Source organism: Apostichopus japonicus, chromosome 13, assembly GCF_037975245.1.
Source record: "Apostichopus japonicus isolate 1M-3 chromosome 13, ASM3797524v1, whole genome shotgun sequence".
Classification (NCBI taxonomy): Eukaryota; Metazoa; Echinodermata; class Holothuroidea; order Aspidochirotida; family Stichopodidae; genus Apostichopus; species Apostichopus japonicus.
The window spans coordinates 14,767,657-14,780,838 of NC_092573.1; the positions used below are offsets into that span (position 1 = coordinate 14,767,657).

General features: G+C 36.4%; 1 protein-coding gene across 1 annotated transcript; it reads right to left on the reverse strand.

Annotated features, from left to right (window-relative positions):
- Positions 1 to 1,154: 1,154 nt before the first annotated feature.
- On the reverse strand, positions 1,155 to 10,567 carry LOC139978941 (uncharacterized). The gene is made up of 3 exons (XM_071989525.1): positions 10,330 to 10,567; positions 3,338 to 3,562; positions 1,155 to 2,598 (listed from the first exon to the last, which is right to left on the reverse strand). Exons 1-3 carry the CDS (start codon positions 10,364 to 10,366, stop codon positions 2,291 to 2,293), a joined length of 570 nt encoding a protein of 189 aa, XP_071845626.1. The 5' UTR covers positions 10,367 to 10,567; the 3' UTR covers positions 1,155 to 2,290.
- Positions 10,568 to 13,182: the final 2,615 nt, after the last annotated feature.

Genomic DNA, 13,182 nt, shown 5'->3' on the forward strand with positions numbered 1-13,182 from the left:
TTTGTGAAGAATAACCAGCCTTGTGTTGTCAGGACACTGTGCTCATTACTCCGGCTGGCAACCAGCTTGTGTGCATTCAACCATGGGACCAATATGCACATGCATAATGAGCAAGGGGTGCGAGATTTCCGCCGGCCCGGAACCGGCGGTTAGATTTGCGAGGCTTCCCTAAAGAAATGCATTATTTGGTGATATGATATGATATGATACACCTCGTATTACGCTTCCACCCGAAGGTGCTTCAGCAGACTAAGGAAATCCTTAGTCGGAAATTATTGAGGTTCCAAGTTTTTGTGCGTGGAAGGACACCGGCGAAACTCGCCTTCTCTTTTCGAATAGTGCCCTGAAGTAACGAGGCAGGGGTGTGTAATCCTGCTCCCGGGACCGCAATTTAACGTCCCCTCCGAAGGACGTGAGTACCGCTTTCCACGTGTAGCCACTTTCCTACCACGAGAAAGGAGCGGGGTGAAAATTGGTGTCAGTGTCGACACCGAGGTTTGAACCAGGGACCTCAGGTACTGCAGACGTGTACTCTCCCGTTCTGCCACCTCACCGCTCACATTATTTGGTCAGATATTGTTCTTTTTATGCTGCCTCGTCTTGTTTGCCTGAATTGTTTGGTTAATTATACGTCGTCGGTGAGGCAGTGTTTGTTACCGAGGGTCTGAATGAGACTTGAGTATAAGACCACGAGTAAAAGAACATGATCTAGAAAACATTGTACCGTTGTAATGTTAAACACAATTGGCGGATTTGGAAAACGTCAACTACTTTAGCATTCTAAACGAGGATAGTATATATGTTGAATGCATGGGCTACGGGCGAATCCAGCTTTTTGTAAACATGGTTAGGTGGCTCTGAGGTTGTACAAGCGGATTCCTCATGTAAGGATATCTTGACGCATCTTTCAAGTCTAAATGTCTAAATTGATGAGATGCAAAGTTCAATTTACGCGGTTTTTTTATATTTTATTTACTTGGATTAGTTGGACCTATATTGTAAACTCCTCTGTGATGGCATTCGTAGACAACACTTCCAAATGCCTTTTCGTACCAGTATCAATAATTTTTTTTCGTGGTTAAAAGAAGGAGAGCAAGGGTGTGGGGGGGGGGGGGTGGACACCACAAATAGAAAAGAATAGAAAACAAACAAAGTATATCTTACATCCCTGTATTTGATCAAAATATAAAATTATGTTATAAAGTTTAACTATTAATATTAATATCTTGAACCTTTCCTGTAAAATAAACCCCTGTAAGAGTTAATAAATTTTATATTTACACTTTTCTTTCCAAGTTTATATATTTCTTGTTAATGTCGTAAGTTACGTGCGTTAAGTGTTTATAGAATATCAACCACCCTAAAGAAAGGAAAAATAACTTGAAAATGACCAATAAAGTGATCGCAATATAGTGGTATAGATTTGTGTTTAATAAATTGCTTTAAAATATAATTATTTCTGTAGAACATGAACCAATTGAGAGACAAACGGGGAGGGGCGGGGGAGGGGAGGGGGACTGGTGAAAATATCGCGTTAGCATACTGAATGATGTAACAATCATCACTTTTGCTCATATCGGGTAAAACTAGGACTGAAACTTACATTCATCACGTCTTTCTTTTTATAATTGATTTTTACTCTAACTTTTAATGAGCTCATTTGTCGTTTAATTAGGAAAATTGGGCTGTGTTATAAACTAAGCTATCAAGAAGGCTAACATCCGCTGCACTTAAACAAGATCCTTCACTTTAAGGGACAGGAATTTCTTGAATTGTGAAAGATATGATCATGTGAGAGTGTTTCACAAACACACTGGAGGCGTCGATTTCCTATATGCAGGTAACGATATGACAGGTACAGAGTGGCCCTAGACATCTTCGCTGCCTGAAGCCTTCCAAGTTCAGTTATAAATTAAAAGAGAGGCTAATAGTGCTTTCACCGTCAAAACAACGGTATGCCAATATATTCAGGATACTGAAATTCATTATACTCGAGAACAATCTTAAATAGCAAGCACATACATTAAAATCTACAACATTTTTGTTTGTTTTTAAAGAATGTGCAACTTTTTTACGTCTTGGAAACATTGGTATACATTTATTTTAGTTTATAGACACTTGTAGTCGACAATTGACGTAGAACTTGTGGCTTGGTTTCGTCAGAATATGTCAAACTGGGCAGACTTCTTTGATTATTGAAGAAGAAGATGTTTGCTCAGCTGTTCTGTTTGGAATACAATCTATGACTTGTTGGATCAATCCTTATCTCTTTTTATCTCTTTTCCTTTATTTAATTAAGTCGTTCCGGTGCGTTGCGAGTTCTCCTTTGTCGCCTGATGACGTAAGCTGCCACTCCTGCGGCGAGAGCCACCAAGACAAAAGCTCCAACGGCGAAGACAAGACCGACAGCTCTTCCTGCACCATGAGAAGAGCTGATTTGTTGAGGATTTCCTGCAGCTTTGTCGGGCCTTACTTGTCCACCACTACCTTGTGCTGGCCCAGCACCGTTAGCACCAGCGGCTCCACCAACTGCTCCGTTTCGATCAGGTCTGGCTTGTCCTCCCGCAGCCCACACTTCTCCGTCAACAGCTTGGGCAACTTAAAGAAAGAAACGAATAATATAGAGGGGGAGTAAGGTCACTTGTAGAACTACAACGGTAAAGCTACATCACTATCAAATCAGTGGCAGAGATTATAGTATTCTGTCTAACAATGAACTCTTATTATATTCTTATTATATTCCTCTTATTATAGAAGTGCTCATGCATGGAGAGTATTCATAAAATTCAACACAATTCCAAGGCGTTGTTGGAGTCACGTGTGACAATCATTCCTGATTTTGGTCGTCATTTATTTGTATCATTGTCGGGGACAAAATTTCACAGCTGCTGTTTGTTTTATTTTAAACTGCTCTGGGTTATTTAACATTTTCATTTGGTAGCTCGGCAGAGTTGGGTTAGGAAATTCAGATGTACTGCCTTGACTTGCAGCACTTGATTTGACGCCAAGCCATTTATACCATTATCTCACTTACCATTCTAAGTTGGTTCGTTGCCATTAATTATTATGGCTTTATTCTGTGCCAAGACATTTCGTCAGTTGCCATTGTTACTTGATTTACGCAAAGACTGCACTTTGGCATTTATTACTACTATTACTACTAATACGATTAAATTTGATTCCGTGCCATGGCAGGTTCATCACCGTTATATATCTTGAATCTATGTAATGGCCACTAAATTTACTCGCTTTATTTAATGCGATGACATTTTTCGATTCACGATTCCATATTTGATTGCATGATATGGCACTTTAACATTTATACTGAGGAACTTACCGTTATCACTTGATTCTGCAGGCTCAATATCAGATTCGACGGGTTCAATGTCTGACTCAACTGGTTCGGACTCAAATTCACTGGTTTGTACGGGTCCATTCAGAATGAGTAGACCAGGACTATTGCGTGCTGCTTTTATCTCAAGAGGTTCATATGACGATTCATAGGATGAACCAATACCACGTGGTGGTGGTACAACGAACCCTAAAATTGAGGGCACACAGGCTGAAAGAGACAAAAAAATATGAAAACATAACCACATCGTTCACTGACGTCAGATTCGTAAATGTAAGAAACAATACCAACATTTGTTTGGCAACTATGTACACCTTTCTCTATACTTAAAGGACTACATGATATACTATGAAGAACATCTGACCGCTAGTTACGTTTCTATTCAGCTGTTCTGGTTTTCAAGACAATCACCTTTCAAACAGCTAAGTCTCTGGAATGCGCCATTAAAACAAAATCGATTATAACGTCGGCTCCTATTTGCATATTAATATTAATGTAAATCCATGATTCATATAAAAACCAAGTTGTTCTAACTTCGTATAAACGACCTTTGGATTACACTACCCTCATTGCCCCTGACAAATGTGTATATACATTGTAAGTAATGGCTAATAAAAGGATCATTTCTCAATCAAAATGGAAAGGGTTATAGAAATACAACTTGTACAAAAAGAAGTGGTTTTAGCGGTGTACAACAAATCAAAGCTAATATTGTGTCGTTAAAGAGATGACTCATTGTCTACTGCGTGAAACATGCAATATACTCAGGAATTGAATGACAGCTCAATGGAATATATAGTCTGTAACCCTTAAATGACTCGTTCAAATAAAGTGAATAAAAAGTGGTGGTTGTAAAAAGGACTGCCAACAGGGTATGAGGTGAGACATGCAAGAGAGAATGAGCAGGAGACCGAAGAAGCAGGAGGATCAGGACGTATAGCTGTGTAAGAGTAGCGGGCAAGGTAGGGCAAGAGGCGGCGACTACTAGGGGAGCTTGAGGAGTGGGGAAGTTGAGCAGAGCCAGAGGAACCGAGATATGAAGCAGGAGGATCAAAGGAGGAGAAACAATAGTATGCGTAGTATAGCAGGAATGGAACGAGATGCACCGGGCGGGCGTAGGGGAGGGGAGGGGCGGAGGGCAAGCTGACGGGGACTGAATACGTCATCGTAATTGCCAGTACTACACTCGAGATATGCTCTGTACCTGCTACCTCTGGTGAAAACAAATAAAAGTCTTTCATCAATGCAAAATAATTCTCTATAGAGGTACTCTTGTTCAGGAAAGAGCTCCGTAATGAGCGCTGCTGCAAGAACACAAAGACCGCCCTCGATAATGCATTTACCGTTAACCTTTCCGTCCCTCATTTTGACAGTAATTACCTGTTCCTGTCCGAAGGAAGCCACCTATTATACACTTTTATAGAGAGACACGTCACGGTGTTTTTATCCCACTACTACCTATCAAACTGTATGACATCAACATGGTGACATATTTATGAATATTTCCTACTCGTCATCTCCGCACGCACTGAGTGTTTCTGTGGGTGGCGCACTGTCTTTATCAGCAGGGTGCAGCTATATATGTAAATCCAGTCCTACATTGACACAGTTGGTTGGTATACAACCGATATCATAATCAAAATCGATATATCTACGTGATGTTTTCCACATTCAAAGGATGTAAACTTTAATCGTTATTTAGAAATGCTAAGTTGATGATCGAATTAAGTATAGTTTAATAAGTAACTATAGAGAGAAGTAGAGATGTTAATGATGTACCATATGGTAGTTATTGTTACATCTTTATTGCTATTGGCTCTACATTTTTTCAAGTTCAAGTAAAATTGAGTATTAAAGAGATCATTCTTTTAACTGGTCCTAAAAAGCAACCCTAAACTTTATCATTGACATATGTAACAGTAGGCAACTGTCCCAAACAACAAGAAAGGTTTCATTACATTTTGGAAGATATAACAGTTCTACTAGCAAGAATGAAGACTTCAGCTATCATCGAGGCAGTAGTATTTTACATCTTATTGGTTTTCTTTCTTTATCATATATATTGAAATGCACATCAATGACATTGTTTTCATTAATAGCACTGTTAATGTTTACTTTGAAAATGTGCGTGTCACCATGACATCAGCCATTGATAAAAGGTCCTGATATTTGTTTTCTAAAACGAACAATAATTCTATTAGTTATTTGGAGGCATTATTTATCTCGCTCACCACTATATCATTTCACGTCCAGATGATGACGTATGTTCCTCTTTTTTTACCCCATATCCATATAATTAAAATGACCTTTCGTTAATCACAGTTAAACATTTAACAAGAAGAAGCCAACACAAATTATCGCATTGTTCTTGTTTTTCTAAATCTTGGGAAATTAAGAGTTGTTTTATCCAATAATTCCATTTTCTGTAGCTCTTACAAATTTTAAAAAGCAAATAATGTATGTTATTTTAACAAGCCATGTATATTTGAAAGTGGTAAATGATGGCTCCTAGAGTTAAGTACTATTAAATCTGCTTAATATATGCATTGAAACATGGATAATGTCGCCAGATAGAAAACAAAACGTACTGAAAAAAGATGGTCTTGATTATCATCAAAACGAGGTCTAATTCTTTGAAGAAGGTACTTATTTATCATTATTCCATATATATATATATATATATATATATATATATATATATATATATATATCATAATTTGCACAATATCCTGTGTCTGATGAATGAGATGGGCCATAATGGGAGTGTGGACTCTTCACGTTACTCATTGCTGAAGTTAATTCCTTTCGCATATTTATTTTGGTGTACTCGAGAATCATGGCTTTATTTATCTCAACATGTGACGCCAATATCCATGGCTTGCTGTCTAACGTTGATCCGTGATTTCCCCGGCAATATATTTATATCCTAGACAAGTCTCTCTCCGCCAGAAAAATCAAGCAGGAAGTTCCCAATCAGTAGTTGCTATTTTTGGAATCAGGTCGTCTAATTATAGTTACCTTTCCGCCAATTGAGAACCTCAATTAGTAATCATGTATAATTATGATTACGAAAATGGCACATTCTGTATACGAATATTCTAAACGTTAAGGCCGATGCTATGACAGAGAGGCACATATAAAAAACGAACTTTGTGGAGCATTTTACACTCTGAGGAAAATTTCCAGCTCAAAGTGTAAATGGAATATATTGCCATGGTTTCAAATATACTCATACAAATGAACGCTAAAGTTAGGATTCCATTGTGTAGAAATACAATTACTCTTTCATAACATATCATCTTTATACGTTCATACAACGTGTGATAAGCTATTTAAGTACATTCTATATAGTATCCAAGTAAATGTGTGACAGAAAGTTATAACCTAATCTTAAATACAGTATTATTTCTAAAAGACTATCGTTTGATACGAGAAATATCATTGAGTGATGACATTGCTTTTAGATAAATACGCATGAGCTAGTGTGTACATAATTACATCCTACACGGCTGATTGTGAAAACATAAGCTATTATTGGAAATACCGAAATATTATAATGTAATAGAGAGCTTAATGCATTTACTGCAATCCACTTTACACTAATTAAATATGAATAATTAATGTTTGTTCCATACTTAAGACATACTAAGTTCTTTGCAAGAGATCAAAATATGTCCCACTATAGGTTATAGTTGTACGTGCCGCAGCGGCCCCAAGTGGATAATCACCTTTAAGGTACATCGTGCGTTGACATGAATCTAGTGAACCTTGTAAATAGAGGGATGTGCCTCACTTTAGTTATTTAGTATGAATAAGCATAACGTGTCCAATCGCCTGTTGGCATATCCTATCGACATTTATGACAAAAATAACTCCAACAATGCATCCCATATGACGATATGTCCCTATATGTGTCACTGTGTGGTTCTGCCAAGGAAACACAAAATTAGTAGCCACTAATTGATTTCTATTAGAAGCCGGAAAACACGTGTTTCTTGTATAATATTAATGGACATATTCAAACCCCGATGGACGTGCCTTTTCTCGTCGACAGGTGAATGGATTTTATCTACAGAGAATAAAGTGACTAGTTATGACTGCGTTATTTCTGTCACAATTCCACCGCAAACGCCAATGCTCAACATTGACAACCTATTTATATCATACAACACGCAAAATTGAATAAGCTAGGCTGATGGTTGATTTTCTGCAATGGGTCAGCGTGGGGAGAGTTGCGACCTATTTTAGGTTGATTGTAGTAACTTAAAGCCTCATTACATGATCGTTGCACCCTTTTACTGATAGGCCTACGTCTATCATCAATGTTTCTATACTTCATGTACTGAACATAACACCCAATACTAAACCATCTGGCTAAAATTCAGTGGTAGTAAATATCATGTTCGGGCAAAACTTGATTTCTCACTGAGGGATAATTTTAAAGGTTTTCTTTTGCAATTTATTAAACATCACCCATGTTTATATCGTTTTTGACTGAGTAATGCCTATCGGCCATTAAAGTGGCTCTATATTACTCTGACTGATCAAAATATTATTAAACCTTACTACATATTTTTGCCTCCTTAATTTTCCTTGGTACTTTAGCAGAAAGAAACTAGCTAATGATACACAAGTAACATAGCAACTACACTTTTTGATCCAACTTCAGAGGTATTACTAACTGAGATATTTTATCAAACTGAAATGTTTGTGCTGTTTTCTAATGAGAAATTTCCAAAGCAATTTTAGTACATTAGAATATCAGCTAAGTCTTAGTTTTAATCCAGTACAGCGTTTCTTAAGGAATGACGGTAGGCACAAAAATGAATTTGATATATGGTTAGACATTTAAAAACTGGTATTATTGAGTCCAGGTTGTATGTAGTGAGAACTATCCTATGAAATATCAATACATATTCAACTAAAGCGCATAAACTACTTAGTGCAGCACACAAAAACAGTAGGTCAGCTCACATCTCAATATAAAAACAAGGTGTTTTTAAGACCTCGAGTAAGATGTTTACAATTCATTCAAGTTGTGCAGGACAAATGATGTTGCATGTGATCCATGAATGGTATTTTGCTATATCACGTTCAAAGCCTCATTGTAAAGTTAAACAATATATTTAAGTTATCAATTCCGCCTGGATTGAGGAGTCGAAATCTTCATCACCAAGCCTAAAGAGCAAACCATATGTTCAACATATCTCAAATACCATTTGAAAACTAGAATATTTATAGAAACATTACTGACAATGTTCAAATGTTCTCCTATTGTTGTTGGATTATAACATGTTAACAGTACATTTCTGCCTAAATATAATGTGAGATTGGGAGAAATGCTATGATTCTATACGTAAGAGCCCTATAAGCAATGATATATATCTAAACCACGAATAGGTAGAACTGCAGAACTAATAAAGTATACAGTAGACTCTACAAGTTCAAATAGCAAGTCTAAAATAGCATAATGGGGAAAAAAAGAAACGAACATCATGAAAGCGTGCATTTCTCCTTCACCATTAATTGTTTTATCATATAGGTATAATTACAAAGTTAAAAGACAATCTCCTGTTGACATATCATAAAGGTCTCAGCAAAAGCCCTTTTCACAGGATGTGAGTATATGACTAATACAAAGACTGAATCATTTTAATGAGCTTCAATTAAGTTTCCACCGTCTAATTTCCTTAATAACGCAAACTGAAAAATTAAAGACAGGCTTCAATGAAAGTACAGTGGAAGAACATGTGTTCAATATACATTATAGATCCGCATATGATACGCTATAATTATAACCCTTTATGTTTGAATTAAAAGGAACAATGTTCCATTGTTTTAGGAAAGTTTAACTGAGAGCTTTTAATCCGAAAGATGATATTTTGTTTCAAAGCAACAGTTTATAAAAATGTGTTAGGTCTTTTGCAATGATGTTTCTTGTACCTTTACTGCATCTGTTGAGTCCTTTAAGATGTATACCTACACGGTTGAAAGTCTTTTTAACAAGATCACTGTCTTTCTTGTCTTAAGAAACAGAGCCTTGATCACTATCTAATGCCCACACATTTATCATCAGGTAATCTTTCATGAAAGTTTTGGTGAATTAAACAAATGACATGATTCAATATTTTGTTACTCTGCCATGCCCTAAGCATATACACATAACTAAAATTGTCTTCAGTAAAGAAAAACGTCTGTACAAACATTTTACTACATTTTCCTTAATTATGTTTCTGTGTGACAGACGTATTCTTCGCATATGTCTGATGCAATTATTACTTCTCAAATAACTTCAGCTTACAGTGAAAGCAAACGTTTATTTTTAAGGTTTTATAGTAGATATGAACGTTAAGGGACCGTCTCAACAGCTAAAATGTAAGGAATAATACTTTAAAAGGGAATCACTGATGACTAGTTCTCGCATTATCGATTAAAACAATTCCTATTTGGTTCCCTAAACAATAAATGAGATGTTCAGTTAACTCACCCTATGTTCATGATTTCTGAGTTGATATTTAACACAACTACCTGTTGTTTATTGGAATAAACTGATGGATTTCTGTCTACTTTGTATATGATTCTCAATGCACGCTGTTCATTTTTGTAGAGCATCTTTATTTCTTACACTTTAGTTATTAAAGCTGAACCGAGGAACCATACAGAAGATATATCTAAAATCCAATCTTCGATTTGTTCCCCTTTTTCTATCCTAAATTTAGCAACAACTTGAACATGCATATAAGAGTGTAAAATGATAGAATCATAAAATATCATATCACATTTGCCATCTTTGTTGTTGTTGCTTAGATTATATGAAATCATGCTACATACATATTTAAATAGAGATGCAGAAACTTTCCCTTTCATTTGTTCAAAACTTTTTGTGTCGAAAAAGAACAAGAATGTCTTTTTTTCAAGATTATTGCTGTCAAAAGTGATACTATCGTGATCAAAGAAACAGATAACAAAAAGCATACCAATGATTAATAGAACTGTTGAGATCCTTGCGTCCATTTTGTGTCACCAACGGTATTCAACTTCTGGATGGAATAAAATAAATATTCTTGATTCTTGATGGTAAGTTCGAAGTTCTGTCTTCCTTACAATCTTCCGACCTTTATCGTGAGTAACTAGTAGGGATCTTGTTTAACAGTGTGCTACTGTGTCCGGTAGCAGAGCTCTTTTATACTTCCTAGCACGTTGTGGATTAACACGTCCAGTTGCTTACACTCGTCGTAGATAGTTGACATGAGTCTATTACTCACTTTACAGTCGGATGGACATCTATTGGATGTTCCGCTCCCAAGCTGTATTTTTGGATGGTAACACTGACGTATGGGAAGGATGTCTAAAGAGATTTTGAAGTATGAGGAAATTCAATTCTTCCTACGAGTTTAACCAAAAAAAGATTTCTCTTTTCACCCTCATGGGTATAGACTTATATAGTAGTGCAAAGAGAAAACTATTTCTCCTATGCAGGCCTATCTACATTAGATACATATATACGTGTTACCTATTCTCAATCTATATCGTTTCGTATGACGAAATCATTACTCATTTTGTGCATGTTTCTCCACGTGAAATAACCAGCAAACGTTCATTATAAGTTAACGTTCCCAAGAATTAGACGGAAATAAAAAGAAACTGCTATGTACGATGCAACCTGTTGTTTTAATATGTCAACATAGATAGTATTATCAACGCAGTCTTTAATTTAGTAAGCGATATGTCGAAATTTTATTAAGAGTACGAACGATCATATTAAGAAACACCTGAAACGTTCATCGTCCTTGTCATTTCTGCGTATAACATTCCATGACCGTGCGCCATTCATTTTTTACATGCATATTCATGATGATGTCATAATATTATGATCAACATGAACAAATATGTCGCCCTTAATTCTCTGAGACAGTAGGATACGTGGACGCCTTAATTCACATCACTATGTTAATCAATGTTAATTTGTCAAACTGTCTCATTATTGTTACGTCACACCGAAAATGTTTCAGTATATTTCCCGTTTTAGAGTAGAATGAATGTGTGCCATCCGTTTTAAACAGCAACTTGCCAACTAGATTCTGCAATATTCAATTGACTATTAAAATATACAACTGATGTCCCACGAGATAAATCTGGGAGAGAAATGTCTACTTTCCATAAATTATCAATTTTCATACAAAGTAGCTTTTAATACGGACAAGAATTACGATAAAGTTAAAGAGAGTTTGAATAGAGCCGGTAACCATGACAAAGTCGATTAATTTCCCATAAGTTATCAGTAGTTTCCAGGGAGTGTTAGCTCAGTGGTTAACGCCGGTGCCTTTCAATCATAAAGGTCCCGAGTTCGAGTCACTCCAAGATTAATGTATGTCGTCCAGTTACAGAGTTGTTGACAATTGACAATTCATAATCATGAACGTTAAAATGAATCTAAGAGACTGACTTCGGTCAGCTTGCGGCTTTGATAAGCCAATGATGCATCTTCGCGAGTTCCTGCTTGCAGGAGGATCTTAAATACAAACTATAAAGCTAACTTTGAACAAACTTATTCCTTGTGTAGTTATGTTCAATTATATATTATCATGCTGGACACTCTACGCAACATACAGAAAACCGACATAAAGGCCCGTACTGTGCTTTATGACTTCACAGTTGAAGTACTACCAAAACAGGAATAGTTTAGAAGGAAATTAGATGATGGTATGTGCAAGAAAAACTTGATTTTAGTATTACGTTGAGTTACCAAGATAAGAATTAAAGGAAGACAACGGTATTGACTCTTCTCAGAGCAACTATGATAATTGTATCATATATCACACTCTACTTGAGGGCGGTAGAAGAAGCCTAATTGGTTAGAGAGAGCGATAGAGCAGAGGCACAAGTTTCGAGGGGCAGTGGGACGTCTGAATTTGATATTTGCATCATAATTTTAGACAAATTGATTTGTTTGTATGTATACCGTATACCACAAATTCAAGTATTGACGTTTTCTTAGAACAAAAAGGCACTGCATAATAACATATTTTCTTTAAAATGTTTAACAATAGGACCTTCTCAATAAGAAACAATATAAAACGAAGAACAGCAATATGACATTTTGTTCTAAAATGGAAAACGGTACGCCTCTTTCACAAAATGATAGGGCTCTTTAGAATTATTAAATAATTTTTTTACAAAGATGGATGGGATACGAACATATGATTATTCCCCCTGGGCCCCGCCGCCATGTTCTACTTTCTATCAGAGTCACCTAAGTAAACCTAGTACAATGTTCCGAACAAATTCTACGGAGTGGTTCCCCCTCGTTCATAAATTAACAGGTGTTAAGCCCTTACCAACTTAATTTCAACAACCATTGATACCATCAAATATGATATGCAAATTAGTTGAGATTCCAAGTCTGCTCGATCGGTTTATCTATGCATCTCCGGCTATATAGCTATATATGAATAATGTTTTGACATGCGCAATGGCTTACTTTTGACGTTTGTTCAAGATCATGGACGTTGTAAAGGTTGTAAAGCTGTGGTGTTACTTCCGTAATCAGTAATTAGGTTTGTGCCAAATTAAGTTACGCCGAGGGAGAGTACTTAATACAGCACAAGCTAGTAACACAAGTCCACATAACCACCAATTAAAGGGACTTAAGTTAGAACATGCGGGCATCCAGAAAGACGGTTGACTCACCTGGCGACATATATAGTTTGCAGATAAGAAAACAAGCACACGTACCTTTGCACTGATGTTATTAACAGTTTCCATCCGTTCAGTGATGTAGTCATTTGCCGCTTTAAAAAAAAAAAAAAAAAAAACATCTACTTCGACAG